The sequence below is a fragment of the Miniopterus schreibersii genome, assembly GCF_964146895.1.
Source record: "Miniopterus schreibersii genome assembly, chromosome: 9".
NCBI classification, from domain to species: Eukaryota; Metazoa; Chordata; class Mammalia; order Chiroptera; family Miniopteridae; genus Miniopterus; species Miniopterus schreibersii.
Window position 1 is genome coordinate 82,983,763 of NC_138118.1, and position 27,461 is coordinate 83,011,223.

The window sequence follows — 27,461 nt, forward strand, 5'->3', positions numbered from 1 at the left end:
TGGCAGCGGCCTCCCTGCCCTGGCCCATGTGCGGGTGTGCAGGGGACAGCCGGGGAGCTGGGAGACTGGGCGCCAACCACAAACCCACACCTGACCTGATTTCCAAATGTGGGTTGCAACCCATCTTCATCCCATGAAATCAAGTTAGTAGGTCACGAAAGCGTGTTTTGGTAAGGAGCCGGGACAGGAGGGGAGCCCTCAGAGCCGATGGCAGGGTCCCCGGCACACGCCGAGCCCTCTCCAGGGTCAGGAGCCGGAGAATCATGAGAGGGACACAGGGACCCATAGGTGCGCTGGCCGGCGTCACAGTGCACGTTCCTGAGATCCAGTCATCCTGACGGGAGAGGGGACCAGGGACGGCTTACATCCACCGTAAACGTAACTCGAGTTGTTATGATGTGACAGGCATAGGAGTGTCACCTGCCGTCTCCCCAGGTCACCAGAATCGCGGTGAGGAGCACTCCCCCCACCCACACGTGCTTTTCAGAAAAAGCTCACCGGGTGCACCATTTTCCCGGTTCACAACTGTATCATTTTAGCTCCACTAGTACAAATTGCCCTTAAATTGGAAACAAATCAATAAACACGAAATGAAAAGAACAAAGGCACGTTCAAGTTCAGCCGCTGGATCCAGAAGTGTAAATATTGACATTGTTGAGAAAGATGTTGACTCTAGAATCGGCAAACTTTTGACTTCGCTTGAGCTAATTTTCTGCGCTCTGCCCTAACTGGGAAAGAGGTGCCAGCGATGATGAACACTATTAAAAATGTTTCTCCTGCGTTCAAAACTCAATTAAAACGCACAGGCTCCGGTGCGCTATTTACAAACGGCGTCTCGCGAAGGCGGCCCCGCCGCTCGCAGTCCCAGGCGCCCGGGGAGCCAGCGGCCGCGGAGCTTGGCAGGGGGCCCTGTCCGTGGAAGGAAGGAAGGAGACAACCATCGCTGACACGGTTTCACGGTCGTCCTACAACTGTTCGCGGCAGCGTCTCCCGTCGGGATAGATAGGAAGCTTCAGAGGATGTCCCTGCCGGGGAAGCAGCTCCTCCGTGTCTGTACCCCACGCGTCACTTTTGGATAAATCAGCTGGTGGTTTTAAAACGAAACTTTTTTTTTTCTTCAGGCGTTCAGTAAATCAGTGCTGTTGTGTAGGGCCTCGGAGGCGAGGTTTGCTGTCCGGGTTGGTGTGGGTTTTTCAGGGCCCCCATGATGACAGGGCTTTTACTGTCGTCGGGTTTGGGTGTCCGGGCCGCGTACGGAGGGCTCGCCGCGCGGGCTCCCGTGTCACCTCCATAGAGACAGCCGGGTGCCGTAGAGTCACAGACCGCGACAGGGCCTGGCCGGTCCAGATACTTAAAAATGGAAAAGCTGCGAACGTGTTCCCCGTGACGGGGCAAGTACCACCAGAGAACAGGATGGCGCTGTTTTTAAAAAGGTTTGACTGTGCACACGCGGCATTTGGAATGACTGCTGTATCCACCTCCAAGTGTTAGCACCCCAGGAAATTCTGCGGAGCCTCACGGTTGGATTTAACAAAAAAAAAAAAAAATAGCGCAAGTTGCCGATTTTATTAAAGGAAGCCCACCGAATAGCCAACTTTTTGATAATTTTTTATTAGGTTAAAATCTACAAAATTTAATAAAATGTACCGTTCTCAAATTTTAACCGTCTGTACGTGCACAGCGTTGTGTGACCATCACCGCTGTCATTTCGGGAGTTTTTTCATCACCCCTGAGAGACATTTTCTACACATTAACCCCCCCCCCCCCCAGCCCCTGGGAACTGCAGGTCTACTTTTTGTCTCTATGACTTTCCCTGTACTGGGGACCTCAGACGAGTGAGAGCATAGTCACCCTGTAGTGATCGGCTTACTCAGCAGAGTCCTTAAGGTTCATCCGTGTTGGGCACGTGTCAGAATTTCGTCGTTGGCAAGTTTAGTAACATCCCATTGTCTGTCCAGACCACGTTTTGCTTCTCCGTTCGCCACTCGGTGGACTCTCGGGCTGTGTCCACCTCTCGGCTGGGATGAACACGGGTGTGCAAACACGAGTCCCGCGTCCCTGCTCTCGTGCCTTCGGGTGTCACCTGGAAGCGGAGTCGCTGGAGCTAGCGTTCGGTCTGCGTTGCGGTTTTGCGGTATCGACGCGCCGTGTCCCACAGCGGCCGCGCCACCCATCCTCCCTCCCCACCGCAGCGCCCGCGGTCCCCGCCGCTCCGCACGCCCCCTGCGCTTGCTCTGCGCGCTCTTCTCGCGGCTTGGCTGGCGTTTCCCTAATGACCGGCGGGGCTGGGCACCCTTTCGTGGGCTCATTGTCTTTGGAGAAATGTCTGGTCGAGTTCTTTGCCCCGTTTTTGATTTTTTTTTTGGTTGTTGAGTTGTAGTTCTTTATGTATTCTGGATATTAATCCCTTAATTAGATTTGCCACTCTTCTACCCCTTTCTGTGGGTTAGCATCTTACACTCGCGATCGTGTCCGCCGATGCCCACGAGACTTTAATTTTGATGAATTTCAGTTTCTCGGGGTTTGTTTTTTTGTTTTTACTCTCTCTCGTTGCCTGTTCCCTTTCTGTAATATCATGGAATCGCTGTAATAACCAGTGTCATGAAATTTTTTCTCTAATTTTTTCTTCCAAGGGTTTTGTAGAATCAAGTATATACAGACTCCGTGTAACGCCTATCAAAATCCCGCCGGTGTGTGGTGCAGAAATAGATAAAGCCTGTCTAAAATTCATATGGCCTCTCCGGGGCCCCTGGCAGATTTTTGTTTATAGCATAAGGTAAGAGTCCGCCTTCATTGTTCCGCATGTGGATATCCAGTTCTCCCAGAACCACGTGTTGAAAGACTGTCCTTTTTCCACTGAATGGCCTTGGCACCCTTGTTGAAAATCAATACGGGCGAGGGTTTATTTCTGGGCGCTCTGTTCTATTCTGGTCTATATGTCTGCCTCTATTACTGTAGCTTTGGAGTAAGTACGGTTTGAAATCAGAGAGTGTGAATCCTTCAGCTTGTTTCTCCTTTCCCAAGATCCTTTTTGGCCATTCGGGGCCCCACGAGAATCCATACGAGTTTTATAAAGGTTTCGTCTATTTCTGCACCACATACCGGTGGGGTTTTGATAGAGATCACACTGGATCTGTAGGTCGCTTTGGGCAGTAGTATCATCATAACAATGTTGAGGATTCTAACCAACGGTGTTTTCCCTACTTAGTGTTTCGTAGTTTTCTGTGCACACATCTTCCGTCTCCTTGGTTAATTTTCTCTAATTATTTTATTATTCTTGACGCTGTCTTTTAATTTTAATTTTTAAATTTATTTTACTTTTATCTATTTTTCCCATCACCATGTGTCCCTTCTATGCCCTGTCCCACCTCCGCTCACCCGCCTTTCGCTCTCAGTCACCACACCATAGCCCATGTCCAGGGGTTCTCTCTCTCTCTTTTTTTTTTTTCTTGGAGTTTCTTTTTAAATCCCTTTTCAGATTTTTCGTTACTGTATAGAAACACAACTGATTTTTGCCTGTTGATTTTTTTTAACAAAAAAAAATCACTTTGCCAAATTTACTTATTCGCTCTAATTGCGTGTGGGTTTGTCATTTTTAGAGCTTTCTACAGATAAGACAATGCCGTCTGTGAACAGAGACACTTCTAGGTCTTTGTCCGTTTCATTCGTTTTTCTGGCCGGACCCTCTGGCTAGAACATTCAATCCTATGTTGCGCAGACGTGGCAGAAGCGAGCACCCCTGCCCGGTTCCTGATCTTGGGGGGAAGCTTCCCTGCTGGCTGTGGGTCTGACACGTTTTCCCCGAGACCAGAGTCCACCCAGCCCTGTTGCTCTAACCGTAGTTTACCTGCTCTGAAGAAACCTACTCCGCGGCGCTTAGGAGATGTAGGTTTTCCTGGTGGAGAACCAATCTCCTTTAGCAAATACTTTCAAAGGTGATATTTTGGTAACAAATGGCGTGTTTAAATGATATTTTCGGTGATCCTAACGCCCGTCGCATGTGAAACTTCAAGGGATCATAACGGTATGCTTCCATATGTTGCAGGCATCCAGGGCTCCCGGGGGCAGGCCGTACGTGCGAGCCAGGGAGCGAGGGGGACGTGGCAGGAGGGGGAGGCCCGGGGCGGGCCGGGGCGGGGGCCCAGGGAGGGTCTCACTTAAAGGACAGGAACAACTGTTCTCTGTGGCAGTCAAGAGGAGCCAGGAGGACACTGACCCCTCCCCCAGGCCCTCAGGGGTGTGGGGAGAGGGGGACAGTCAGCCTCCCCAGGAAAGCAAGGCTGGTTCAGGGTAGAAGGTGGAAGGGGTGTTGGGAGGAGGGGCTGGACGGGGGCCCGTGCAGAGCCATCAGGCCGCATGTCCCGAGTCTGCGGGTGTGGGAGGCCCACGGGAGGCATCCCATGTGGCCCTGGAATCTCGCAGCAGTTGCTGGGTGGATCAGTCAGGGCTCTCAGTGAAGCAGAACCTGTATGTGTTTATATAAAGAGACTTATTGTAAGGAATTGGCTCCGGCGACTGGGGGCTGGCAAGTCTGAAATCCGCGGGGCAGGCCAGCAGCCCGGGAAGGCGGGCGGGCGGGAGTCTGCTGCAGTCTGAGGCCGGATTCCTTCTCTTCCCGGAAACCTCAGCGCTCGCTCCCCAGCCCTTCCCTGCCTCGAGGAGGCCCACCGCGCCGCCGCGAGGGGCAAGGCCTCTCCTTCAAGTCGGCGATTGCAGATCTTAACCACTTCTACGAAATTCCTTCCCAGCAACCCCCAGCTCGGTGTTAGATTACAAGGCTGGCTCCGGAGCCCGGACAAGTTGACACATGACACTCACTGTCACAGGGCAAGGTTGACGCACAGGCCAGAGAAGTTTCAAGGCCTGGGGACTGGCCGGGGGCTGGAGGCAGGTTACCAGCCAGAGTGACCTGAGTGAGGGAGGGCGACTTAGAGCGTGGAGCCCTGCCGCCCTCCGTGGCCTCCCCCCTGCTCCCCAGCCTTTCCCAGCCCAGGGCCCTGCTCAGGGTCGTTCTTTGGTGTTTATGGTGGTGATTTAAAGGACCCCGGAGAGACACAGACGTCATTGGCTGGTGGTGACCGTTACAAACTTGAGTACATCTGTTCCTTTGAGCTATACCTACAGTTTAGCAGTGTTTTCACATTTTGAGTTTGTGTGGTTTTTTTTCTGGGACTTTCATAATAGTCCTGCAGAGCAGGGGGCTTGAACACATGATTACCCCACAATTCTGGAGGCCCAGGGTCCGAGATCGAGGGGCCCGCAGCCTTCCCTGAGGCCTCTCTTCCTGGCGTGAAGGTGGCCGCCTTCTCCCCGTGTCACCCGGGGGTCTGCCCTCTGACTCAGTGTCCCAATCCCCTCTATCGGATTAGAGCCCACCCGAGTGACCTCATTTTAATTCAGATCACCTCTTTAAAGACTCTACTTCCAGCCCTGGGCGGTGTTGCGCAGTGGTTAGAGCCTCGTCCCGTACACCAGAAAGGTCGCCGATTCGATCGCCGGTCAAGGGCATGTAAGGGAGGCAACCGCTCCCCCTCTCCCTTTCTCTTTCTAGAGTCAGTGAGAAAAACATGTCCTCAGGTGAGGATTCAAAAAAATCAAAATAAAAAACCAAAGCGCCTCCCTCCCAATACAGCCACACTCTGAAGCAAGGACCGGGAGTTACGGCTCCAGCGTGTGAATTCGTGGGGGGCACGCAGTTCGGTTCAGGGCCCGGTCTTGTCTTGCGTTTTCCGCTGTCTTGGTCGGTGGAATTCATATCCCTGATTTGAGGCCCTACGTGAGGCTTTCATTTTCCCTCCGGGAGGCTTCAGTTCCTGAATTCTGAACACATCCGACGGGACCTACATGGAGACTCTCGACTTTGCTACGATGTCCGAAACGCAAGGAGCCCCCGTTCCTGACCGTTTCTGGGTCCCCTTCGCAGCCGACCCCTGCTCTGAGTCCCGAGCTCAGCCGTGAGTGACCTTGTGTGACCACTCACGGCGTCTCGGGCGTTCTCTCCGGGGCTATTTTCGGTGCCCCTGGAGCGTGGCCCCCTTGGATTTAGTGTTCTGCAGCACGGATCCTCACTGGACGGCCCCCAGCGGACAGTTCACTTTGTCTTGGGCCCTTTCTCCCGTTCCCTGTATTTTTTCTATCTAGCATTCTTTGTCTCTCTGTCTCTCTTTTTTTTTCCTGGTTGACTCTTTCATTGAGAGAAATGACCCACTTTCTATATTTTTCTTATTTTTTTCATAGTAAAACAGATTCAGGAAATACACCCTTCCACACCATCAGGGTATAAGACAGGAAGCAGTGTCTGAGCGGCATTTCTGTCCCCTCGTCGAGGTGGCTCTTCTCACCCTTCACTGTCCTTGCTCCCCTAAAATGCGGCCGCAGAGGTGACCGTGCCCCCCACACCTGGACGCCTGCCCATCCCTGGGCTCCTCTGAGGGCGGCACAGAGGAGGCAGGTGGTCCTGCCCAGGCGCCCCCGGACCTGCTGGGTGGCCCGTCGGAGCTGTTTGGTGTTCTCCGTGCTCTAACAGGGTGGCACTCGCGACCACCAGCACCCCCTGCATGAAGCCCGCCCCGTGTGGGCCGGGTGCAAGGACCCAGTGAGGCGGGGGCGTTTGAGCCAGGCAGTGGCTACTCCTGGGCACTTACTGAGTCAGGCTTGGGGCTGGGGTACAGACTCCCCGGTCAGTGAGTACCCCGTTTATTTAGCGGGAGTGAGACCCAGAAGGAGACTTTACAACCCAGTGTGGTGGACGGAGGGAAGCCCATTGTGTGGCACCCCCTGGGGTGGTGGTGATCGGAGGGGGGCCAGTCTTTGGGGGCTGCCTGGAGGAGGTGATCCCTGAGCTTTCTCCCAAAGTGTAGTAAGTGATAGTATCACAACCGGAATAACACCTACAGGTGCTGAGGCCCGAGAAGGCCTCCCGCCAGGGCCCACGGCCCTGCCTCTGTAGCTGATCATGACAGAGAGAGGTAGTCGGAGTCGCTGCTGTCTCTGGAAGTGTTTTCCATCTCTGAAGACTTCTGATGGAGAAGAACAGTATTGAGGGGGAGAGAGGGTGGTCACCGCCGGTTCCTCCCTCTCCCTGGATCCACCGACTGCGTTCCACAGTGCGGCCTGGAATGGCGTCTTCTGCCTTCGTGGGAGGAAATGCTAATTTCTGCTCAGACGGAGAAGGAAAGAAGTGTCTTAGGGAGAAAGTTCACTTCGGAGGTCATCTCTGTATATTAGTAGTGGGGCCTGGCATTTTCTTGTGTTCAGAGGCAAAACGTGGTCAGTCCCAGTCCAGGCCGAGATGCTGACACCCCCCCTCCCGTGCTGGCGGGGCCTGGCCCGAGTCCCGTTTGGAACGTTCATGGACCATTTGTCGGCCTCAGGCATGTGGTTGGTGCCACAGTAGATTAAAAAATAAAAAAAAGACAGGATCTCTGTTTCCTGCTTCTCAGGAGCTCACTGTGGGAGCTGGGTGTGCACATTGTGAATAACACTGCGCTGGGAAACGGGGCCTGCAGGGAGAGCGTGGAGTCCACGCCGCGGTTTGGTGCCCACTGAGAACAGTGCTTTGTCCCGGGCTGTGGCCAGTGCAGCCAGCTTTTATGTGAACGTACTTGGAGGACCCCAACAACACACGCGTCCGTCCCCCCCCCAACGTGAGACCACAATGCTCACCGCTCTTTGGAATTAAACTAAGTCCGTTTTCCCCCAAAGTGTGATAAAGTCTTGAGGTGTTAATAAAAGTGATGAGACAAAGAGTCCAGCGGCCGGGACCACACCGGCCATCTCGAGGTTCTGTGGTTGGTTAGGAGAAAAGCCGATACCCCTGGAGCCGATGTACTCACCCACCTAGGAGTGATGTCCCAGGGCTGCCCGGTGGACGTGTGGCCCCTGACAGTCCTGAGTTGGGCGTGGCTTGTCGAGCGTGGCTTCTCACTGTCTGTCTTTGTTCCCAGGTGCGACAGTGCGGTAGATGTAATTGAAGAAGGCAAGGAGGACCCATGGCTTTAGCTGGCTGCCCAGATTCCTCTTTTTTGCACCATCCGAACTACCAGGTATGGGTGGACATGGATGTCGGAACCTGGCCGAGGTTGGTCGAGGGCCACGGCACAGGGAGTTCATAACCTTGACCCATTCATCAGCTAGCAGGTCACCGTGTGCTCAGCCACGGCCGCTGTCACGTCCTATGGTTTGGGGGACCAGGCACGTTCCGCAGGGTCCTTGCTTTGCCTAGAAACACTTCGTCCCCTTGTCCCCTTAGCCTAGACCATGATGCCCATTCCTAAGATATGTTCACGGTGGTACAAAGTCCCCTGCAGTGAAGCAGGCGCAGTGTGGTCACCTGCCAGGGACTGGTTGGACTGGTGGCAGATAACTGGGATGCTTAAGGAGACACGAGAGCTTACACAGGGCAAGGGCGTGGCCAAGAGGAGGGCGTCTTAGTGGGTGGCTCATGGCCTCGCTGTCACCTGGCCGGTGTAGGTGGGGGTCCTTCCAGGTGGGCTCCTTTCCCCAGCCTGAGAGCATCAGGGTGGGCTTTGTGGGGACCGAGGTGATCTCTGTGCCTCGAGTTTTCACCCGCTGGATAGGTTTGGTCTGCAGTTTCCTTCCCCCCGGGAGCAGGTGGAGTGTGAGCTTTGCCATGCGGCTCAGCGGGCTTCGTGGCAGGAGATGGTGCCCCGGTGCTTTGGGTTTGACACGTGAGTCCTGGTTTCAGTTTGGCCTCTCCGCCCTGCCCCACTGGGAGGCCGCGCCTGCCTCGCCCGGGCCACCACTGTCCAGCGGGAGCCCCACGTGCAGCCCCCCCCCCCCCCAGGCTCTGCCCTGGACCCGTTTCCACACCCCTCGGAACCTGCCTCTCCCTGCCCTGACCCGTGAGTCGTCTTCAGCCGGGGTGACGAGAGTTCCCTGTAGCGTGGCCGCTGCAGGCGGACGTCTCTTTGTAATTTATTTGGTATCAAAGTGAAACAAACCTTCGAAGAAAGGCTGAAGATTAGGATACTGTTCATTGTAATCACTGAACTTGAGACAAAGCCAAACTGAGTCTCAAGCCAGAAAAGAGGGCGAAAACCTTAGCAGACCCGTGACGTGTGTTGGTGACTCACGGGCCTGTGTAGTGGGTGAGCCCTGCCCCGGGCTCGGCCCTCTGCCTCCCGGGTGATCCGTCCCTCGTTCTTAAAGAGGCCGTGTGCCTCGCCCCGTGGACTGATTTCGGCCCCGTGCCGCACCCGTGGGCCGTGGGTCCGGCTTGCGTGGGGCCGCTTAGCTTAGACCAGTCGTGTGGGCCCCGCGGGCGCCCTCCCCCGGCCCGCTGCCTTGCGCTTGGCACCTCCGGGAGCACCTTCCCCAGGGGAGTCCCTCCGAAAGTCCTTAGTGTCCCCCCCGGCTGCCACCGAGCAGACCTTCGGGGCAGGCTGACGACAGAGGCCGTCTCTGTCCCCGTCCCCTCCTCCCACCCCCACCGGCGTCTTGATTTCCTGCCGGTCCGCACAGGGATGGCAGGAACGCCGCTCATGCCAGCCGCCCGCTTGATGGACGTGTCAGCTGCCACGGCCGCCCCAGTTGCTCGGGGCGGCTGTTGGGGAGCCTGCCAGCCGCGGACACATGGTGGCCATTCCCAGGGATACTGTGTCACGGAGGACATGCTCGGTCACGCCGGTCAGTGGCTCCTGGAGGCCCCGTCTCGGTCTTGTTCAAACCCCGCAGCGGGCTTGGCAGCGCACACCCCCCGTTCCTGGAAAATTAGACAAGGGTTCCAGGGTTTCTCAGAAGATGGGATGATTTACTGTGGGGCCCAGTCTCCAGCTCTGCGCATGGGGAGCAGTTAGATTTATCTCCAAGTTTTTCCACAGAGCAGAGTTTCTCCTTCAGGCCCCCCGCCCCCCACAAGTGGTTTTCTGAGCCTCGCTGTTCCCTAATAGCTGTGGCTTGGATTAGACACGGGGCTCAGCCAGTGAGTCACTGATATGTGCAGTTTTTCATGGGCCCAGAAGCACCAAAATTGGTGCGTGCATGAAATTAGCCTGTTTTCTGCTTTGGAGACAGGGCCGCGGCTGGCGTGGGGGAGGGGCCGGCGGGAGGAGGGGCCGGCCACTTCGCCTGCGAGCCTCGGGACGTTCCTTTGTTCTGTGGTCCGGGGGAGAGCCTGGCCCCGGCCCTCAGTTTCCCCGCTGGCGCAGGGGGGCCGAGGGTGCGGGGGCCGTGCCGGGGGCCGTGGGGGGACCGGGGGACGTGCCCAGCACCCCAGCCCGGGGCCGGCCACCCTGCAGCCGCCCAGGCGGGTCGTCGCTCGCTGCCCCTCATTCCTGGGATATTGAGTGAGCACCACCAGGTGCCAGACGTGGCTTTGGTGCCGGGAGGCAGCTTTGCGAAGCAGACAAATTCCTGGGGCTCATGTGTCCCAGCGAGGGAGGCCGACGGGACAACTGGCAAATAAGATCGCTGGGAATAAGGGTACTAATTCTGAAGCAGATAAAACAGGACAGCGGGAGAGAGCAGCCGAGTCGGGCCAGGAGGTCAGGGAGGCCTCCCCGGGGGAGTGCCCCGAGCCGGGGTGGCGCCCAGGCAGGACCGGGCAGGGCTCCGTGCAGGGGCCCGGGGCGGAGAGGCCCGGCCTGCCCAGCCGGGGAGGAGTTTGGGTTTTAGTCAACTAGAAATGAGAGATCGTTGTGGGGGAGGGGAGTTATAAATAGAGGCCTACAGCCCTTGTCTGCAATTTTAAAATCCGAAGGGCTCAGAGCTGAGCGGTTTTTTCCATTGCTCATGTCAGGGCACGGTCCAAATCGACTGCCCAGAACTGGCCCGGCTGGGCTGTGGGACTGTGCCGCCCGGGACCCTGCTATCTTCCTGCAGCCCGAGACGTTCCTAATTCCCAACCACAGGGAGCCTCCGGGGTCTAGAAGAAGGGATTAGGCGTGCCTATTTGAGAGCTGCGGTAAAGAAAAGCCACATTCATTATCCCTCAGAAAAATGCAAAAACTGGAAAATAAAATGAGCTCAGGTCCAAACGGCCTGAACAAAATGTCGAACTGTGCTTTGGAAATGAAACTCGAGTACGTGTGCATTTCATATAGGTTACCAGGGCTGTCGGATTTCCAAACAGTCCTTTCAAATATTTACTTTTACTTTTATAATTTTTTCCCCCCCCTGATTTCTGAACTGCAAACGTGTACACTCCTTTTAGAAGCAGAACGTAGCAACGGTCCTTGCGGTTCTGCCCCGCGGAGGCCCCGATTCCAGGTGGGGACCTGGGGGGGACACAGCATTCCTGCAGAATGGAGCCTTATCTCCCCCGTCCCTGTGCGGAGCCGTTTCATAAACTCTGTCCCCGCCCCAGGGTTCCGCAAGTTGTTTCTGTTGGCTCCGTGTCAGGTTCGTATCCCTGGGCCTTCAGGCCCTTCTAGTGCAGGAGCTGGCAGAATACTGCCTGTGTGCCAAAGCCGGCCCCCCGCCCCCCCCTGCTTTTGTAAATAAAGTTTTATTGGAACACAGCCATGCTCATTCCTTGACGCCCGTGGCTGCTCCGTGGCCACGTCAGCACAGTTCAGTGCTGTCTAAACCCCCCCCTTTTTTTTTTTTTTACTCAGAAGAAGTTTTCCAACTGCTGTTTTCAGAGCACCAATTGCTCGAAGGCGTCTCCTGGGTGGACAGGGGCCAACGTGGCCTCCCTGTATCAGCTCTTCTCCTCCTCGGAGGAGGGGACGAGACCCACAGCCCTCCGATGAGACTCTGCTCGCTGATTACATGCAGCTGTGGGTTTTGTGCTGGGAGCCCCGACATCTGGATTCCGCCAACTTTTTGGCAGGGTCCTGAGTAGTTGGGGGGTGACATCATCCCCTTACAGGCGATTTGGGATCAGCCTGTGGAAATGAATACCATTCCCAGAGCCTCTCGCTGGGTGTGTGTGTGTGTGTGTGTGTGTGTTGTTTTCTGGGGGGTTTTTTCTTTCTTTTTTTTCGGAGAGCGGTTCTGTAGTTCTTTCCTTGTTAATCTTACACACCCGTCATTTGGCAAAGGGACATTTTCACCGGACCCCATTTTCTTCAAGAAATTGGTGGACAGTAGCTCCTACTCGTCACTGTTCTTGTCCTGGAGGCGGGAGGGTGCAAAGTGAGGGCCCTTTGAAACATCCCTTCTTTCTGAGACGGTTCCAGCTCGCCAGGCGCTTACCTGAAACGGTTTTACAAATGATTCGAGATGATCATTCTGAATAGAGCGACAGCCACTGTTTCATGGGGGTATTTTGCAGGATAAAGTAGGCGATTTGTAAAGTTGGTGAGGGGCTGACTGGCTGCCGATGCTAATGAGTTGACATTATATTTACGCACGTGGCTGGTTTAGTCTCTAGTTATTTTATTTTATTTTTTTAACCCCAGGGAGCGGGCTCTGGGAGGACAGGCAGGCAGAGTGGGCAGAGGAAACTGTGGACTTCGAGTCCAGAGGGCTGGGTCCGGCTTGTCCTGCTTCTGCTGTGTCCCCGATGGTGGGCCCCTGGGCCTCCCTTGCCTCTAGTCCTGCTCCCTGAGCCTGGTCCGTCGGGGGGGGGGGGGTCAGTGGTGAAGGACAGGGAAGGGCCTCGTTGTGGGCCTGGCGCAGACATGCCTCGTACACAGGGCGGCCTCGAACGCCTCGAAACTGCATCTGCGCCTCTGTTTTGCCAAATGTGCACGTCGGGGCAGTTGGTGCACAGGGCTGGGTGGCCGGGTCATTGGGTGGCGCTCACTGACTTAGACTCTTTGAGGGAGGGGAGACCCTGGGACACCCGGCACCTAGGCACACGGCTGCCAGTTGGTGAGACCCAGGGGCCCCAGCTGGGGCCTCTCCTTCAGGAAAGCCTGGAAAACCTCAGGCGGCCTCTGCCTTCCGCACCTTGACCGTCCTCTAGACTTAGGTAGATCCCGTAAGACAACCAAGGCCCCGTTACAGAGTTTCTAACAGCTCCTGCTGTTGACAGGAAGCTGGGGCTGTGCTTAGAGTCCACGCCGGTGACTTTGGAAGACCTTGAGCCTTCTATGAAAGGGAGAACAGCCCAGGAGACGCTGTCCTGGACTGAATGGCGTGTCTGTGACATCATGTCTCTCAGTTAGAGTCTCACCAACGTGGAATAGTGGGCTCCTGTTCTGAGCCACAGTGGCCACACTGGCGGGAGTTCCCCACCTCTCCCTGGGGTTCCTGAGACACAGCCCCGTTGTGGAATTGGGGAATCGTGTGACCGTTAGTGTTTCCTGCCTCTAACCTCCAGGCCCTCCTCTCCGGGTGACAGCTGCCCCCTCTCTGGTCTTCGCTGTTAGTCATTGATTCCTAGATCTGAATTTAGTTGGTGTGTTACCTCTCCCAGTAAGTTATGTCCATACCAAAGCCTTGGATATAGTTAGAAACCTTAAATAATGAACAGTCGACTTTTCCTCCGGGGGCTGGAGAGGAGCCGGCGGGGTCCGGATCCGGGTGGAGTAGGGAAGCTGAGCGCTGTGGGCCACGGGGGAGAGGGCTGGGGGGAGGGTCGGCCCCAGGGCCCTCGCGGTGGCCTGAAGTCACACAGGGCCACCTGCCAGCGGGAGTGGAGCCGAGCCTGGAGAGCGAGAGCAAGCCCGGCTTCTCTGGCCACCTCTGTGTCCTGCCTGCGTGTCGCTGGGGCCCTGAAGGGTGGCCCGTGTGGCAGGCGTGGATTTTGATTTCTGGGCCTGCTGTGAGGGGGACTTGAGGAGCTCGATGGGAACGTGCCCACAGCTCTGGGAGGGGACAAGGTATCTGCTCAGTGTTCCCGCCATGGTGATAAGTGGGCAGTGTTGAGAAGAGAGCTTTAATTTGGGGAGTTTGTGCACTTGAACTCTTTCGGGGTCTGGTCTTTTCTTCATAAACACCCAATGAGTGAGTCCACGGCCCAGGGGTTCTTGTTCGGTGTGCCTTACAGTGGGATTTTCCAGGGCAGCTGTGGGGAGGTTGGGGGGGGGGGTTGGGAGATCCCCTCAAGCTTTGTTTAAACGGCATCCTCAAGTGAGGGTCCCTGGATGGCCCCATGTCCCCCACACCATTCTCTTCGTTGGGTGGGTGGGTGGGTAGTTGATCGGTTTTATGTACCTTTAGTATTTAAAGTTTATCCACATTAAGATTTCAGCTCTTGCCCTGGCCGGTTTGGCTCAGTGATTAGAGTGTCGGCTGGCGCACCAAGGGGATGTACTGGGTTGCAGGTTTTATACCTGGCCCCAGTCGGGGTGCGTGTAGGAGGCAACCAGTCGATGTTTCTCTCTCTCCCCTCCTTCCACTCTCTCTGAAAAGCAAAGGAAAAAATACCCCTGGGTGAGAATTAATAACAACAAAAACAAAAAAAGATTGTGCACAGGGCAGGACTGGGGACACAGCCTGTGAGATGGCCTGAAGAGAGATCTCCCTTACGGACGCCCTGTCCCTGCAGTTAGGACTGTCGGCACTGTCCCTTCGCTGAGCATCTGGTACTTTTCATTACCAGACAAGCCCTTCATTGACATCGTATTAATTTAATCCTCAAACCCACCTGCACAGCCACTGTCCTGCCCCAAGGAAACACAGAGGTGCCCGAAGCTGCCTAAAGTCACACGACACACCAGCAGGTGAGAAACTGGGGTTGGACCCCAGGGCCTGGCCTTCGGCCCTACGCTCCCATTTGTTACCCAGCAGGTGCTGTGGTGACTGTTACACTCCTGTCTCCTCAAATTCCCAGCTACTCTCTCAGGCTGCATTTCTTTGTTTTTTTGGATCAAGAAACTGCTCACCCTGCTCAGCGGACCTTCTCTGGTCTCCAGCAGGTTCAGTAGCCAGTGTCAGCAGATTTATTAGATGCCCTGCTTGCCACCAAATACGGGTGCCAGCTGACGACCGAGCAGGGACAGCTGCCTCTTGTCCTGCTGTGGGCTCTGGCAGGGTGGGGTGTGTCCCGGTGACAGCCTTCAGCGGCATTCCTTCCACCCCGGGCCTCGCCCTCTCACTGCCTCACCCAGAAGCTGAGAGGTCCCTGCCCCAGTTTGGGAGGGGAGCACACTGGTCAGCTTGCCCTCCTTAGTGCCCACCTGGAGTTAAATCAGGGCAGCAGGATGGGGGGGAAGAGCCCGTTGTCATCTGGGCTGTCAGAGAAAGCCCCAGAGGAGGCGGCTTTGGGGCTAGGCCTTGAGGAGGAGTCAGTGGTGTGCATGGCGGGCAGGGCAGAGAACACTCCTGATAGTGAGGACTCCACAGGCAGAGCAGGACATGGAAGCACAAGGTCTGTGAGCAGAGAGTTCAAAGTAGAGGACAGCTGGGCCCGGAGGGCAGCCCCTGGAATGCTGGGCATGAGTGAGGATCTCAGGTGAGGGTCTCAGACCCCGCCATTCCCCTGCAGTTGGGACAGAGGGGAGCAACGGGCCTGGGAGCCTGCATTTCAAACACATTCTCATAGGTGAGGCGGGGGCACTGCTCTGTGCTGACCACACTCCGCCCTGATAGGTAGGCAGGCACTCAGGCCCTGTCACCAGGTTGGGGGCTGCTTCCCTTTTAAGTTCACCCTGCTGGACTGATCGCCAGATCAACACGAGACAGAGTAACTGGAGAAAATGACCACATTTATTGCGTACGTGCACACGGGGGTTCCAAGGACACACACTGGGCCCTTGAGGCCCCTATGTCAGGGGGGCGGTTTGGGACTTCAAAGGGCAGGAAGGCAGTTCACATGGAGATGGAAAAGCAAATGTTTGGTAAGGAAATGTTTGCTGGGCCATCTTTAATAACGGGACACAGAGAGGACTTTGATCGCATGGGCCTTGCTGGGCCCTCTCTGTCCATCACACCTGGTTCACGTGAAACTGTAGAGCTGTAGTTACCAGTGATGATAGCTCCTTTCCCGGAGCAGGTCTTCTATCTGGATTCTTTTAGGTGGTGACGTGAAGGGCAAAGGTTTTTGTTTTTGTCTAAATTTTTTCTGTTTCTTAAAAATAACCAGCTTAAAACGAGCAATATCCCAAAAGGTATATATTTGTGGGTGTCAGTCTTCTGCTTCCTCTCAGCACCCACCAGAGCCCAGAGCCCAGCTCAAGTCTCTCATGTGTCATCTTTAAGATCTAAGGCTCTGCCTTGGCTAGTGTGGCTCAGTGGTTAGATTGTTGGCAGGGCACCGAAGGTTTAGGGTTTGATTCCCCGTCAAGGGCATGTACCTGGGTTGCAGGTTGATCCCCCACCCCGATCAGGGTGCATGTAGGGGAGGCAACCAATCGATGGGTCTCTCTCAATCAATGTCTCTCTCTTTCTCTCTCTAAAAACCAATGGAAAAAATCCTCGGGGGAGGGTTAACAACAAAAAAGACCTCAGGTTCTTGGTCAGAGGAGTGAGGGAAGGTGAGCCCCTTGCCCCCATGGTCGGAGGTCCCAGCATAGTGCATAGTGGGGCCAGAGCAAGTTTCAGGGAGGAGCAGGAGGGATTAAGAGGAGCCAGCGGGGTCCGTGCCCATGCCTGGGGCCAGAAAGAGGCCTACCGGAGCACGGCCAGGGACATTCCTGCAAGCCTGGGGTGTGGCCCACGATGGAACTCTAGAGGAACAGCACAGCTGAGCCCGAAAAGCAGCCCCTGGTCCCACCCTCTCCTGCTGGGGCCCCACAGCCGAGCCTTGTGAGGCCCGGGGACTGGGGCTCTGGCTGAGGCCACCCCTGCAGGCCCCCCGCCCCCGCAGGGCTGAGTGCAGATCTAATGAGATCACCCAGCCCAGGCCACCCGGCGGGAGGCTCCTCCTGTTCAACTTTTGGAGGCCCCGTCCCTGCTCCACTCCGTTGGACGCCCATTTCTGACTTTGGGAAGTGTTTCTTAGGCCCCGTGGGTTGGGGGGTCCAGCACTACATTGTGGAGTGACCCTCACAGCTTCAATTAGGGGGTGCAGGGCTCCCCTTCCCTGGGGTGGACGGCAAGGCCATTGGGGCTCTGGTTTCAAGAAGCATGGGCCGCCGGGGGCCACTCTAGAGAGGAGCCCTCACGTCCCCTCCGGTCCCCACCATCCTGACCCTCACCTGGAACAGGAAGCCCCCCAAACACTGGCTCCAAAAGGAGACCAAGCCAGCTCAGGGACCAGCCGCTACTCCTGTCCCTGCTTTTGTCCCCCTGCGCCCAGCAAACATGCGGACAGACATCCGTACTGACGCCCCGGGCCAGGGCCAGCAGGAGCCCTGTTTCCCTTCTAGGCTCGGCTGCTGCCTCTGTGCTTGAGCTTCATTTTATTTTTAATTTAATTTAATTTTTCCATCACCTTTTATCCCCTCCCTTCCCTCTTCCACCTTTGAGCTTTACTGTATAAACACCACCATTTTCCATATTGTTACCGTCCCCCTTGGCTTCCCAGGGTAACAGAATTCCTCTCTGAAGCTCCTGACAAGCACATTCCCTTTCTGACCCGGGTGTTCCCTGTACACGCAGATGGGCCAGTACCGGGACTTTGCTGTCCCTGCTAGAACCTCTCAGGTTTGGGACAGTCCTTCAGGTCAAGTACAGGAGGCCCGGTTGAATTTAGATAAAGGACAGAAATATCTTTAGGAGAGGTCCCATGCAATATTAGGGATATACTTCCCCTCCCCCCAAATTATTAGGTGTTTATCTGAAATTCAGGTTTCACTGGGTTCTCTCTCTCTCTCTCTCTCTCTCTCTCTCTATATATATATATATATATATATTTTATTTTTTATTTTTTATTTTTTTTATTATTATTATTTTTTGCTTCTCACCCAAGGGTATTTTTTCCATTGCTTTTTCAGAGAGAGTGGAAGGGAGAGGGAGAGAAACATTAATGTGAGAGAGACACATCAATGGTTGCCTCCCGTATGCGCCCAGCCAACCGAGGTTCATGCCCTTGGCCGGAATCGAACCCAGGACCCTTCAGTCTGTGGGTCGATGCTCTAACCACTGAACAGAACTGACTAGGGCTGGGCATCTTATGTTTTTAGTCGCCAAGTGTGCCGGCGCTGTTTCGACAAAGTGGCCTTAAGTTAGGTTTGAAATTTGTTTGTCTGCTAAATAGATATCTCAAGGGGGTCTGGTTTGCTTGTCGCTGTGAGAGGACGTCACAGGGACCACTGTGTGGACTGGGTGGTCAGGGACCTTGAGAGCGAGACCCCAGGGTGCCTGTCTGCACACAGCGTCCCCGGAGCCGGTCCCCTCGCCCCTCAGAGCAGGTGGGGTGGCACAGCCCCCCGGGGTGCGCTCCCAGTGTTTGCATGACCCGCCTTCAGGCAGATGATTGAGTACCAGCGTTCGCATTCGTAATGGGCAGTCATGACTCATTTATTTACAAGCGGATCTTCCAGATGAGAAGGTTTCATAATTTAAGCAAACTCTGAAACCTTCTGAAGTTTACGCGGAGGTACTGAGTGAGGAATTTGCGCCTGCCTGTGATAAACACGTTGGCGAGCTCTGGGAGACGGGAGGCGCTGGCCCCGGAGGGAACAAGCAGATCTGTGGAACTGACGGGCAGATAGAACAGAAACGAAACAGACGCACGCGTGAACGGATTATATCGTGTGATAAGTGACCCTCCGGAGCAGGCCGAGGGGAAGGTTGCGCCATAAGCGGGCAGGGAGAACTGGTCGGCGAGGCGGGGCAGAGGGCTGGCGTGGTGGTGTCGTCCCCTCCTGTCCACCCCAGTCAACGTCAGACGGACGGGAGCACAGCACACAAATCGGACGAAAAATCAGAACAAAACGTAAACGGATGTTTTCCAGTCATCTTGACGGCGGGGGGGAGGCCATGGTCGAGCTTAAAAGACGAACCCCCCAAAGAAGTCCAGTAAACGTGACTCCGTTGACTGAAACCCCTGAGAATCAAACATAATGAGACCTAAAGGCGAACAGGATGGGACAGCGCTTGCGACAAATACAACCAAACTGGGTTTCCCGCCTCATAGAGGGCTCATCCTGGGGGACGTAGGGAGCATTTTGGGGGTGCTCACTCCCCACGTTAAGCCCGGCTTTGTGCTTCTCACTGTGGGCACAGACCCTCCAAGGAGCCCCTCTGGGGTCATTGGCCCCATTTTACCCACAGCCAGTGACGGAAGGAGCCCAGACCCTGAGGCGTGGGCTGTGGCCCCTCACAGACGGCCCAGGGATCAGAGGAGAGCCCAAGGGAACCAAGAGCCAACAGGCAAATGATAAAATGTCCAACCTCGGAATGTGAGACCTGCCTGGGAAAACCAGGGAGAGGCAAGGAAAAAATTCCAGGGACATCAGGCGACCTACTGCCACCTCGGGTGGCAGGAAACGCCGTTCCCGTCGGGGCGGCCCGGCGAGCCCTGGAGACCTCACAGTGTGCGTCCGGACTCTTAGAACCGCGAGGCGGCCTTGGCCTGCCATCCTACTTCCAGGGATCCCGGGCCGCTAACTGGAAACTAGGACAAGACTGACGCTCCCTGAAGTTCGCGAAAGACCAAAGGTGTCGACTGGACAGCGTGGGATCTGAAGAATAGCTACCAAGGTTTTAAATTAACCTCTCCTGGTGTTTGTTGCGGGAAAAACACGAAACAGCGCCGGGCCCACAAGGATGCAGAGTCGCCCTCCTGTCGCAGGGTTTCGGCTCATTTTTGTTTTACGTCTGCCCTTTATTTCCAGAAATGTAAACAGGTTGCTTTAGAATTCGGGAAAGCGGGAACTATTTCTCTCGATGGGTGGAGAAGCATGGGCTGTGGGCCTGCGGGAGCTGGGCGGGGAAGGTCCCGCGGAGGAACCCGCTGGATTTGGGGGCTGCGAGGAGCTGCCTCCCCCACCGTCGTGGGTGGGGCTCTCCTCCCAGACCCCACGTCCTCCAAACCCACCCCTCTCCTCTTCCCTCGTCAAACACTCACAACGTCTGGACAGCCTGTGTCCCCGGTGGGGTCTCGTTGAAGGAACCAAGTACACGTGCCCTTGGGGGAGGGCCCCGGAGAGGAGTGGGGTGCCGATGGAGAGGCCTGGAGCCCCGGGGCGTTTCAGAAAGCTCGGTGAAAGTGCCGTGGTACATGTCACGTCGCCACAGTGCCATTTTTTATCAGGATCACTTGTGACCCTCACGTGGCTCAAATATATCATATACACTCTCCATAAATACTTCAGACGTGCGCACACATAGACTCACACACGTGTGCATCTGTGTGCGTTTTTCCTCTGAAGGAACAGACTCAACTGACAGGACCAGAGTCAAGAGGCTCTTTTCCATCTTTTTTTTCTGGACACTTTTTAACACCTGAATTTTCACAATGAGCAACTACGACGCCTATGATCAAAAATATAAAGGAAGCTGTTTCTTTTGAAGGTGGGCAAAAGGGGAGAGAGAAGTGGAAGCGGCTCCGGCAGCTCAGGGCTGTGTTTGGTTTCCCCCGATTTGCCGGAGGAAGCTGTGGATCCGCTGTGTCTCCCCAGGGGGAAGTGTCTCCTCTCTTCCTCCAAGGCCCCCACCAGCCCCACGTCCGTTTACCCGCAGGTGGTGGTCTCACGCGGAGGCGAGTTATCACTGTTCCTTTCTACACCCGAGCAGGCGAAGGCTCCGGACACAGAATCCGATCCCTGGGGACCGTGTCGTCGAGAAAGCGTCTTGTCAGAATAACCGTGCCTTTTCTTGAGTCTCTTGGGCGTCTTAGGTGGGTAGGAGCGTGGGCTCTGAGGCCGGCTGCCTGGGTGCCCACTCCAGGGCTCACCCCTCACCGGCCGGGTGGCAGCGGGGTAGACAGAACCGTCCTGTACCTTAGTGTCCCCGTCGGTGCCGTGGGGAATAGTCCACCTGTGGCAGGTTCCTTTGCATGGGCCGGGGGTGGGGGTTGCTGAAGGTACCTTTGTGGTCTGTTCAATGACATTGTCGACATAGAGACACCCAGATCGGTAGAGAATTTTTATGATCTTGTTCGAGCCAAACTGGCAATAACTGCCAGGAAGCAGAATCTCAGTGGATTGAGGAAACGCTCCTGAGAAGGGCAGTTTTACGGCTTATTTTATACATGAGATGAAAGTAGGAGACGTAAGCGGGTGTTGCACGAAATCCGTCGGTGGTAGGTTCGGGGGGCGGGAGAAAGCCAGGCGGGGGGTGGAGGGGAACCTGGGGCGAGATGAAAAGACAACCTGGAGAGACACGTGCCTCTTTGACACTGGTGTGCGCAGGAGAGGAACAGTTGCAGCAAATGGAGATGGTATTCAGGAGACCAGATAACAATGAGGGGTTCTGTGGCCTTGCGCTCTGGTGCCGGAGGTTTTGCCCCGAGAGGCCTGGCGAAGAAGAGTTCTCTGACATTTTTTTAAAGGTATGTTATGTTATCTCAGACGCACAGAGACAGCGGGCAGTTTCAGAGGTAAACGTTGACCTTTGTCAAGGAAGCCACGGACCTGGGACGTGACCACCTGCCGTGACCTGCTCCTGGTTAGGGACCTCGATGACCATCCTGTGTGTGGCCACTTTCGCTCTCTGAGCTCTTAGGGCCCACCCTGCAGGGCCCCCCCCGGGCTTGTCGGGTTCAGCATAGGACCCCCTTTCTGTCCACACCCGTAGTATTAGTATAAATGGTAGATTTTCCTTGTATAGCTTATACTTTGGGCGAAGTTCTAAGACCTTTCTAATTACAGAGGTATTAGTGTATATTGTAAAAATGCCAAAGATTTCTTAAATCCGTGAGAGAAAATTGGTCTCCCCCCTCACGTCCCCCCCCTTGCCCAAATTAATCCCTGCTAATCTGTTGTCAATAAGAAAAGGCCCATTTCATTCTCTTACATTTTGACGTATCTTTATTGGCTTCGTTGTAATCCCACCAGGATGTTTCTTCTAGAGTTGTGGGCTTGGTCGTCTACTGCCTCCTCCTCGCCCTGATGTCTAAAAAAAATGCCACTGAGCTCCCGATGCTTCCAGAGGGGGCCCCAGTGGGCAAGCGTCCTCTGGATGCCGGGGACCAGGTAGCAGGCGCCTGGGCCCCGAGGACCAGTCATTGTCAGGGAAAATGCACGTGCTCCGTGGAATGCTAATTGTGTATATCCGTTGCCCAAGTCCAGCCGTTGACCATAATTCTTCTTGAATTGCTAGTCAGAGGAGGCCATTGAAGTCCAAAAAAACAGGAGTGGCTTTTCCTCTCCCTCCCTTGCCAAGCAGGGCGCACTTTTATTCATGACGAATGTCCCTGTTGCGGCGAATTTGAAAGAACTCTCCATGAGAAGTTAAAGAGCGAAGCAGTGGGAAGGGAGTGGGGAGGTGAGGGAGAAATGAAACGCTGGGGGTGGAGGGTGCCGGCGAGTGTGCAGTGTGTCCTCTGACCTGAGCCCTCTGCCCCTGTCTCCTGCAGGAGCAGGAGGAGCAGCCGTCTCCTCAGAGCCCTCCGGGCCCACCGGCACCGGGCCCCCAGGCCCAGTCTGACCAGCGTGCGCAGCGCCCAGGTAAGGACCCAGAACCCCGGGGACACCCGTGCCACTCGCCCAACTCCAGCTCTGCGAGGATGCCAGCGAGGGCTTTGTGTTCTAAGAAATTGACCTTCTTATGAATAGAAGATCCTCACCTATTTCCCCTTGAGGGAAACCAAATTCTAAAAAGGAGAGACGCGCCTGGTTGTGGATCTTCAGTAGAGTTCCTTTCGGCGCACCGACCCCAGTGAGCACAAGTTCAGAATCGGTTTCACGTGGCCGTCCCGGGATCCCACCTAAAGGCCCCTCTCCACCTTTCTCTGGTTCTCTCTGCTCTTTCCAGCTAATTCCTGCTGGGGTCCTGGTGGGAAAGAAAAGAATGGCACCGGAAGGGTCAGGGGTTAGGAAATTAGCTCCGCAGAATGCAGGCGCCGACGGTGGACGGGAGCCCGGGGAGGGGGAGCTGGTCACGAGACGGAACAGGCCGGATGAGCGGGCCCATTGTTCGGACGAGAGGATTGGAGAGCTTAAGGACGAGAGACGGAAGGATCGGGACTGGTAGGAATGAGAATAATTAGATTTTTAAAAATTGCCTGATGAGAAAGAGGGCGACATTTAGCAGAAACGAACGCGGGGATGAGCCCGCGTCAGAGGGCTCTGCTCAGGTGCCGGAGACGGCGCTTCCGTCAGCGCGCAGGGTTTCGGTCGCGCATAGTTGGAGGGTCATCCTTGAGGAGCCTGTCCAGCGAGATGATGTCAGGGAAACAGCACCGTTTGTTAACATTGGCCTCGAAACCTAGGAAATTCGTAATTCATGGCATTTTGCTGCTTACAAATGGTCTCGTTTAAACGAAAATAATCTAAGTCTCGGGCGGTGTTAACATCCATATGAAATCTATGTTAATACTTGAATCAGGAAGTTAGAAAAAAGTATACCCAAAGAACTTTTTATTTTTATTTTATTTTTTAAAATCCCCACCCAAGGATATTTTTTCCATTGCTTTTCAGAGAGAGAGGAAGGGAGAGGGAGAGAGAGAGAGAAACATCGATGTGAGAGACACATCGATTGCTTGCCTCCCGCACTCGCCCCAACCAGGGCTGGGGATCGAGCCTGCAACCCAGTGCCCTTGGCTCGAATCGAACCCAGGACCCTTCGGTCCACAGGCTGACTCTCTAACCACTGAGCCAAACTGGCCAGGGCACTGAAAGAACTTTTCAAGGCGTCTAGAACTCTCCTCCTGTGTCTCTAAGTTGGACGTTCACATGCCGCATAGATGTCACACCTACTCAGGTGTCAGGGGAATCCGTGGCACAGAGGGGGGCCGGCTGCGTGGGGAGGAGAGCTAGCTGTTCCCCGGTCAGGGCTGCCCAGCAGGCGGCTGAAGCCAGCATCTGACGTCCCAGCGCCTGAAGCAGGGCCCGCAGAGCAAACCAACCTGTCTCGTGTGGAACCCAGCTTCCCGGGGAGTCCGTACCATTAGGCACACCCAGGACACTGACCTCCTTCCCCCCAGTCCCCGCTAGTTCCACACGCACAGCATATAAAACAGGAAGCGCAAAGGGCTCAGCCGGGTTCGGACACAGGCCACAGCAGGTCCAAAAGCAGCAGCGATGGGTGGCAGTCAGGGTCCCAGGGGACACGAGGGCCCCGGCCATTGCACAGAGGCGGCGGCTGGGGTGCGGGGCCCCTGCTCCTGCAGGACCCCAGTGCATGCGAGCCCATGGCCAGGCCGCCACCCCACCGCCACATGGAAAACGGAGCCCGGCCCCCCACACGAGCCTGCAGACCCCCATTCCCAGCATGTGGATCTTCCTCCCACTAAGAAACACGGTAGCAGAGCCCACAGGTGCCGGTTTCCCCTGCAGTGGAGGTAAATCTAAGGGAGTATTTGTCACGTGTAGGGACGTGAGTGACAGATCGTGTCTGTAGCAGAGGACAGGAAACTAGGAAACACAGTGGGAAGAGCTGACAGGAGGACCGGTGGGTGTGAGATTCAGGAAATGAACTATATAGCTATTGGCATTTAAAAAAATTCGGTCTAAAGAGAATTCACGAGCCGGAGTCTGCCCCCCTACGTCACAGAGAGACACGGAAACGGGCACAGGCCGCTGGGCGCAGACAGGGAGACAGCCTTGCGGAGGGGAGGGAGGAGGGCATGGTGGGGGGAGGAAGGCAGCAGGCGTGGCGGGGAGGCCCTTAGAGGTGCCAGCTGAGGATGGGCCAGCGCTGAGTGGGCACTGGCCCCACGCTGGACTCAAAGGACTGAAATGAAAAAGGAAGGCGAATTCCCATCTCAGGGCATTTAGCACTGTTCCGGAAAATGGAAAACACAGAGACCATCCGAAGGGAAAAGCCAGATTTTCCATGAAGGGCACTGCCTTTGGCCTGAAAGGGGCCTTGGGCACAGTAAGGGCCAGAAGGGAGCGCAGGATTCTCAACATCCGGGGCGGGGGGGGGGGGGGGGAAGCTTCCCCTAGAATTATATACCAGCAGTGTGTGGGAGCAAAGTAAAGCTTTTTTTTTGGACCCAAATTGAGAAAGATGGTTACTGGCCATCCTCACGAACGGAGTTATTAGAAGCCGTAGTTCAGGACCAGGAAGGAGAATACACACAGGGAGGGTGCAGCGTCGCAGTTTGACTCCACGTGAGTTGTTAAAATGAGGCTCAGCTAGAACTCGGGGTGATCGGACATTGGGAACGTGTGTGTCTTTTGAAAGCAGGGTTTGCCCGGTGAGCGGTTAAGTCGTAGCAGGACCCCAGTGAGAAGCAGAATGTGAAAGAGCTTGGGACTTCATTGGGGAAAAGAGAGCTCAGTTATGCATGTTGAAAGGTAACGCGTAACTGAAGCATTGACTGTAATTACTGAAAGGGTACGTGTGTCGTCTGAGTTTCAGACCTGGCGGAAAGAAACAGAAGGGGATCTATATTTAATAAAAACAGCCCACATTGAGCAGGAAAGGAAGAAGCACAAGATGGGGGGGGGGGGAGAGGTCAAACAGAAAATACAAAATAAGACTCCAGGAGTAGCTCCAAGGAGATCCGGAACAGGTCACCAGGCTTGAAACCCCGGACGCACGTAGAACCTGCCCCCAGCCCACGGGCTCTTGATTCTTCTCTGAAATCTGTGTAATTTTTTTTTAAAAAGTTGACCATATATGGAAAGTTGCGCTAAATTTTAAGCAATCTGTGTCATGCAAGCCACGGTCTTTCACCCAGTGTGATTAACTCAGAAGTCAACAGGAGACGTTCAGTCACCAGGCTCTAGCACACACCCAGCTCGCCGCGCAGGGCCCAGAGACCTTCACGGCGAGAACACCAGCGGCTCAGAGCCGAGCGAAGCCGAACGTGCCGCGGGCTGACGTATTGCGCCGCCGGAAGGCGTTCAAGGCTGAATGTCTAAGCTTCTAGAGAAAGAAAGATTGAAATGAGAAGAATAAGGGTTGAGTAGCTTCTCAGCAGTGCAGAAGGAAGTCCTTAGGAAAACTAAGATCGGAAACGACCTGAAGCCCAGGGACCGAATCGATCGACAGGAACACATCCGAAAGCCGGTCTCGCAAAACCTCCCAAGACAGCAGCACCCCTCTAGCGCAGGCAGCGGAGAGCAAGACGGATGCGGGAGACTGCGGGAGGAGCGGGTCGGGGAGCTCGAGCCCGGAAACACAGAAACCCGAGCAACTTTAGGCCGGGAGCGTGAGGGTAGAAGGGAAATGGACTGTGGACGGTGAAAATACAGAGTCAAAATTGCAACCCCCGGTGCTGGCGGGACCTCTCACTCGTGGCTGGCGGGGACGTGGAGCGGCGGGACCTCTCACTCGTGGCTGGCGGGGACGTGGAGCGGCGGGACCTCTCATCCGTGGCTGGCGGGGACGTGGAGCGGCGGGACCTCTCATTCGTGGCTGGTGTGGACGTGGCACATCGGGACCTCTCATTCGTGGCTGGCGGACACGCGACCCGCCACGGCCCGGCTGCTCTGGAAGGCAGTTTGGCAGATTCTTGCAGAAACAAACATAGTATCACCTTATGACTCAGCAATCACGCTCCTCGGTATTTACCCCGAGGAGCTGAAAACTTAAGTTCGCACAAAAACCTGCACGCGGGCTATTTATAGCAGCTTTTATTCCTAGTTGCCAAAAAACTTGGGAGCGACCAAGATGCCCTTCCCCGGGAGGGGGGTCGGTGGGCAGACCGTGGCCCACCCGGACAGTGGGATGTGCTTGGGTGCTAAGAGATGAGCTCTGAGTCCATGAAAACGACACGGAGGAGCCTTAAACGCATATGACGCGGGGGGGAAAGAAACCCGTCAGCCTGGAAAGGCTGCATAGCGTGTGATTCCCACTGTGGGACCTTCTGGAAAAGGCGGAGCCGCAGCTCAGGGGAGGGAGGGAGGGGTCTGTAGAGCAGGGAGGACTTTTCCAGCAGAGGAAACATGGGACAGAAAGGCACAGAGCCCTGCTTCCGGGGTGCCCATGTGGCCACACACATTCGCCGTCCCTCTGGCGTGCTGACGGCCCCGGGTGTCTGCAGCGAGCGGGCTCAGGGTGCCCTCCTCCGGGGCCCGCGCCTTCCCTTACCATCCCGTGCCCAACCCCGAGTTCAGCGCTCAGGGTCCTCTCAACTAGACCCTCGGGGACACGTGGTGGAATCTGACAAAGATCCGGCCGCTCTTCCTTCCTGAATTTTCAAGTGTCGCCAGGCGCCGTTGACCCTGGACCACCTTCTGCGCCACGTCTTGGATGGAGGGCCGCCTGGTTCTTTGTCAGGGTCCTGACGTTGAGAATTAGAAGACTCGCCGTGACTTTCCTTGACCCATCCCTCCCCCTGCCAAAGAGGATTCGCCGGCCCCGTTTTTATTAGCTCATTCCCAGCGTAAGCGGCTTATTTTTGTGTGAGACAGTTGCTGCACTTGCCTCCCGCGGTCCCTAGCAGCGCGCAGTGCGGGGAGGGACGCATTTTCCGCTGGAAGAGGCTAGTTTCGTAGCAGCCCTTGAGAGTCCTTTAAAAGACGTTTTTTGTCGTGGCGAAAGTGCACACCACGTAATATTAACCGTGTTAAGCGTGCCGTTCAGTGGCGTTCATTGTACCCGCAGCGCGGGGCCTTGGTCGCCGCTGTTTTAAAGATGTTTTTATCACCCCAAGCAGAAACGCG

At 55.6% G+C, this 27,461-nt stretch overlaps 1 protein-coding gene across 7 annotated transcripts in view; it reads left to right on the forward strand.

Annotated features, from left to right (window-relative positions):
• Positions 1 to 27,461, forward strand: part of GRB10 (growth factor receptor bound protein 10) — a 107,720-nt gene that overhangs the window by 36,230 nt on the left and 44,029 nt on the right. For 3 of the 7 annotated variants that reach the window (XM_081147808.1, XM_081147810.1, XM_081147809.1), the window contains exons 2-3: positions 7,947 to 8,045; positions 22,259 to 22,349. The exons of 1 other annotated variant lie outside the window; for it this stretch is intronic. In XM_081147808.1, coding sequence (XP_081003934.1) covers positions 7,992 to 8,045; positions 22,259 to 22,349 — 145 coding nt within the window. In that variant the 5' untranslated portion in view covers positions 7,947 to 7,991. Of the gene's footprint in view, positions 1 to 7,946; positions 8,046 to 22,258; positions 22,350 to 27,461 lie in introns of those variants that run through there. 3 more of the 7 variants (XM_081147815.1, XM_081147812.1, XM_081147813.1) reach the window with 2 other exon arrangements.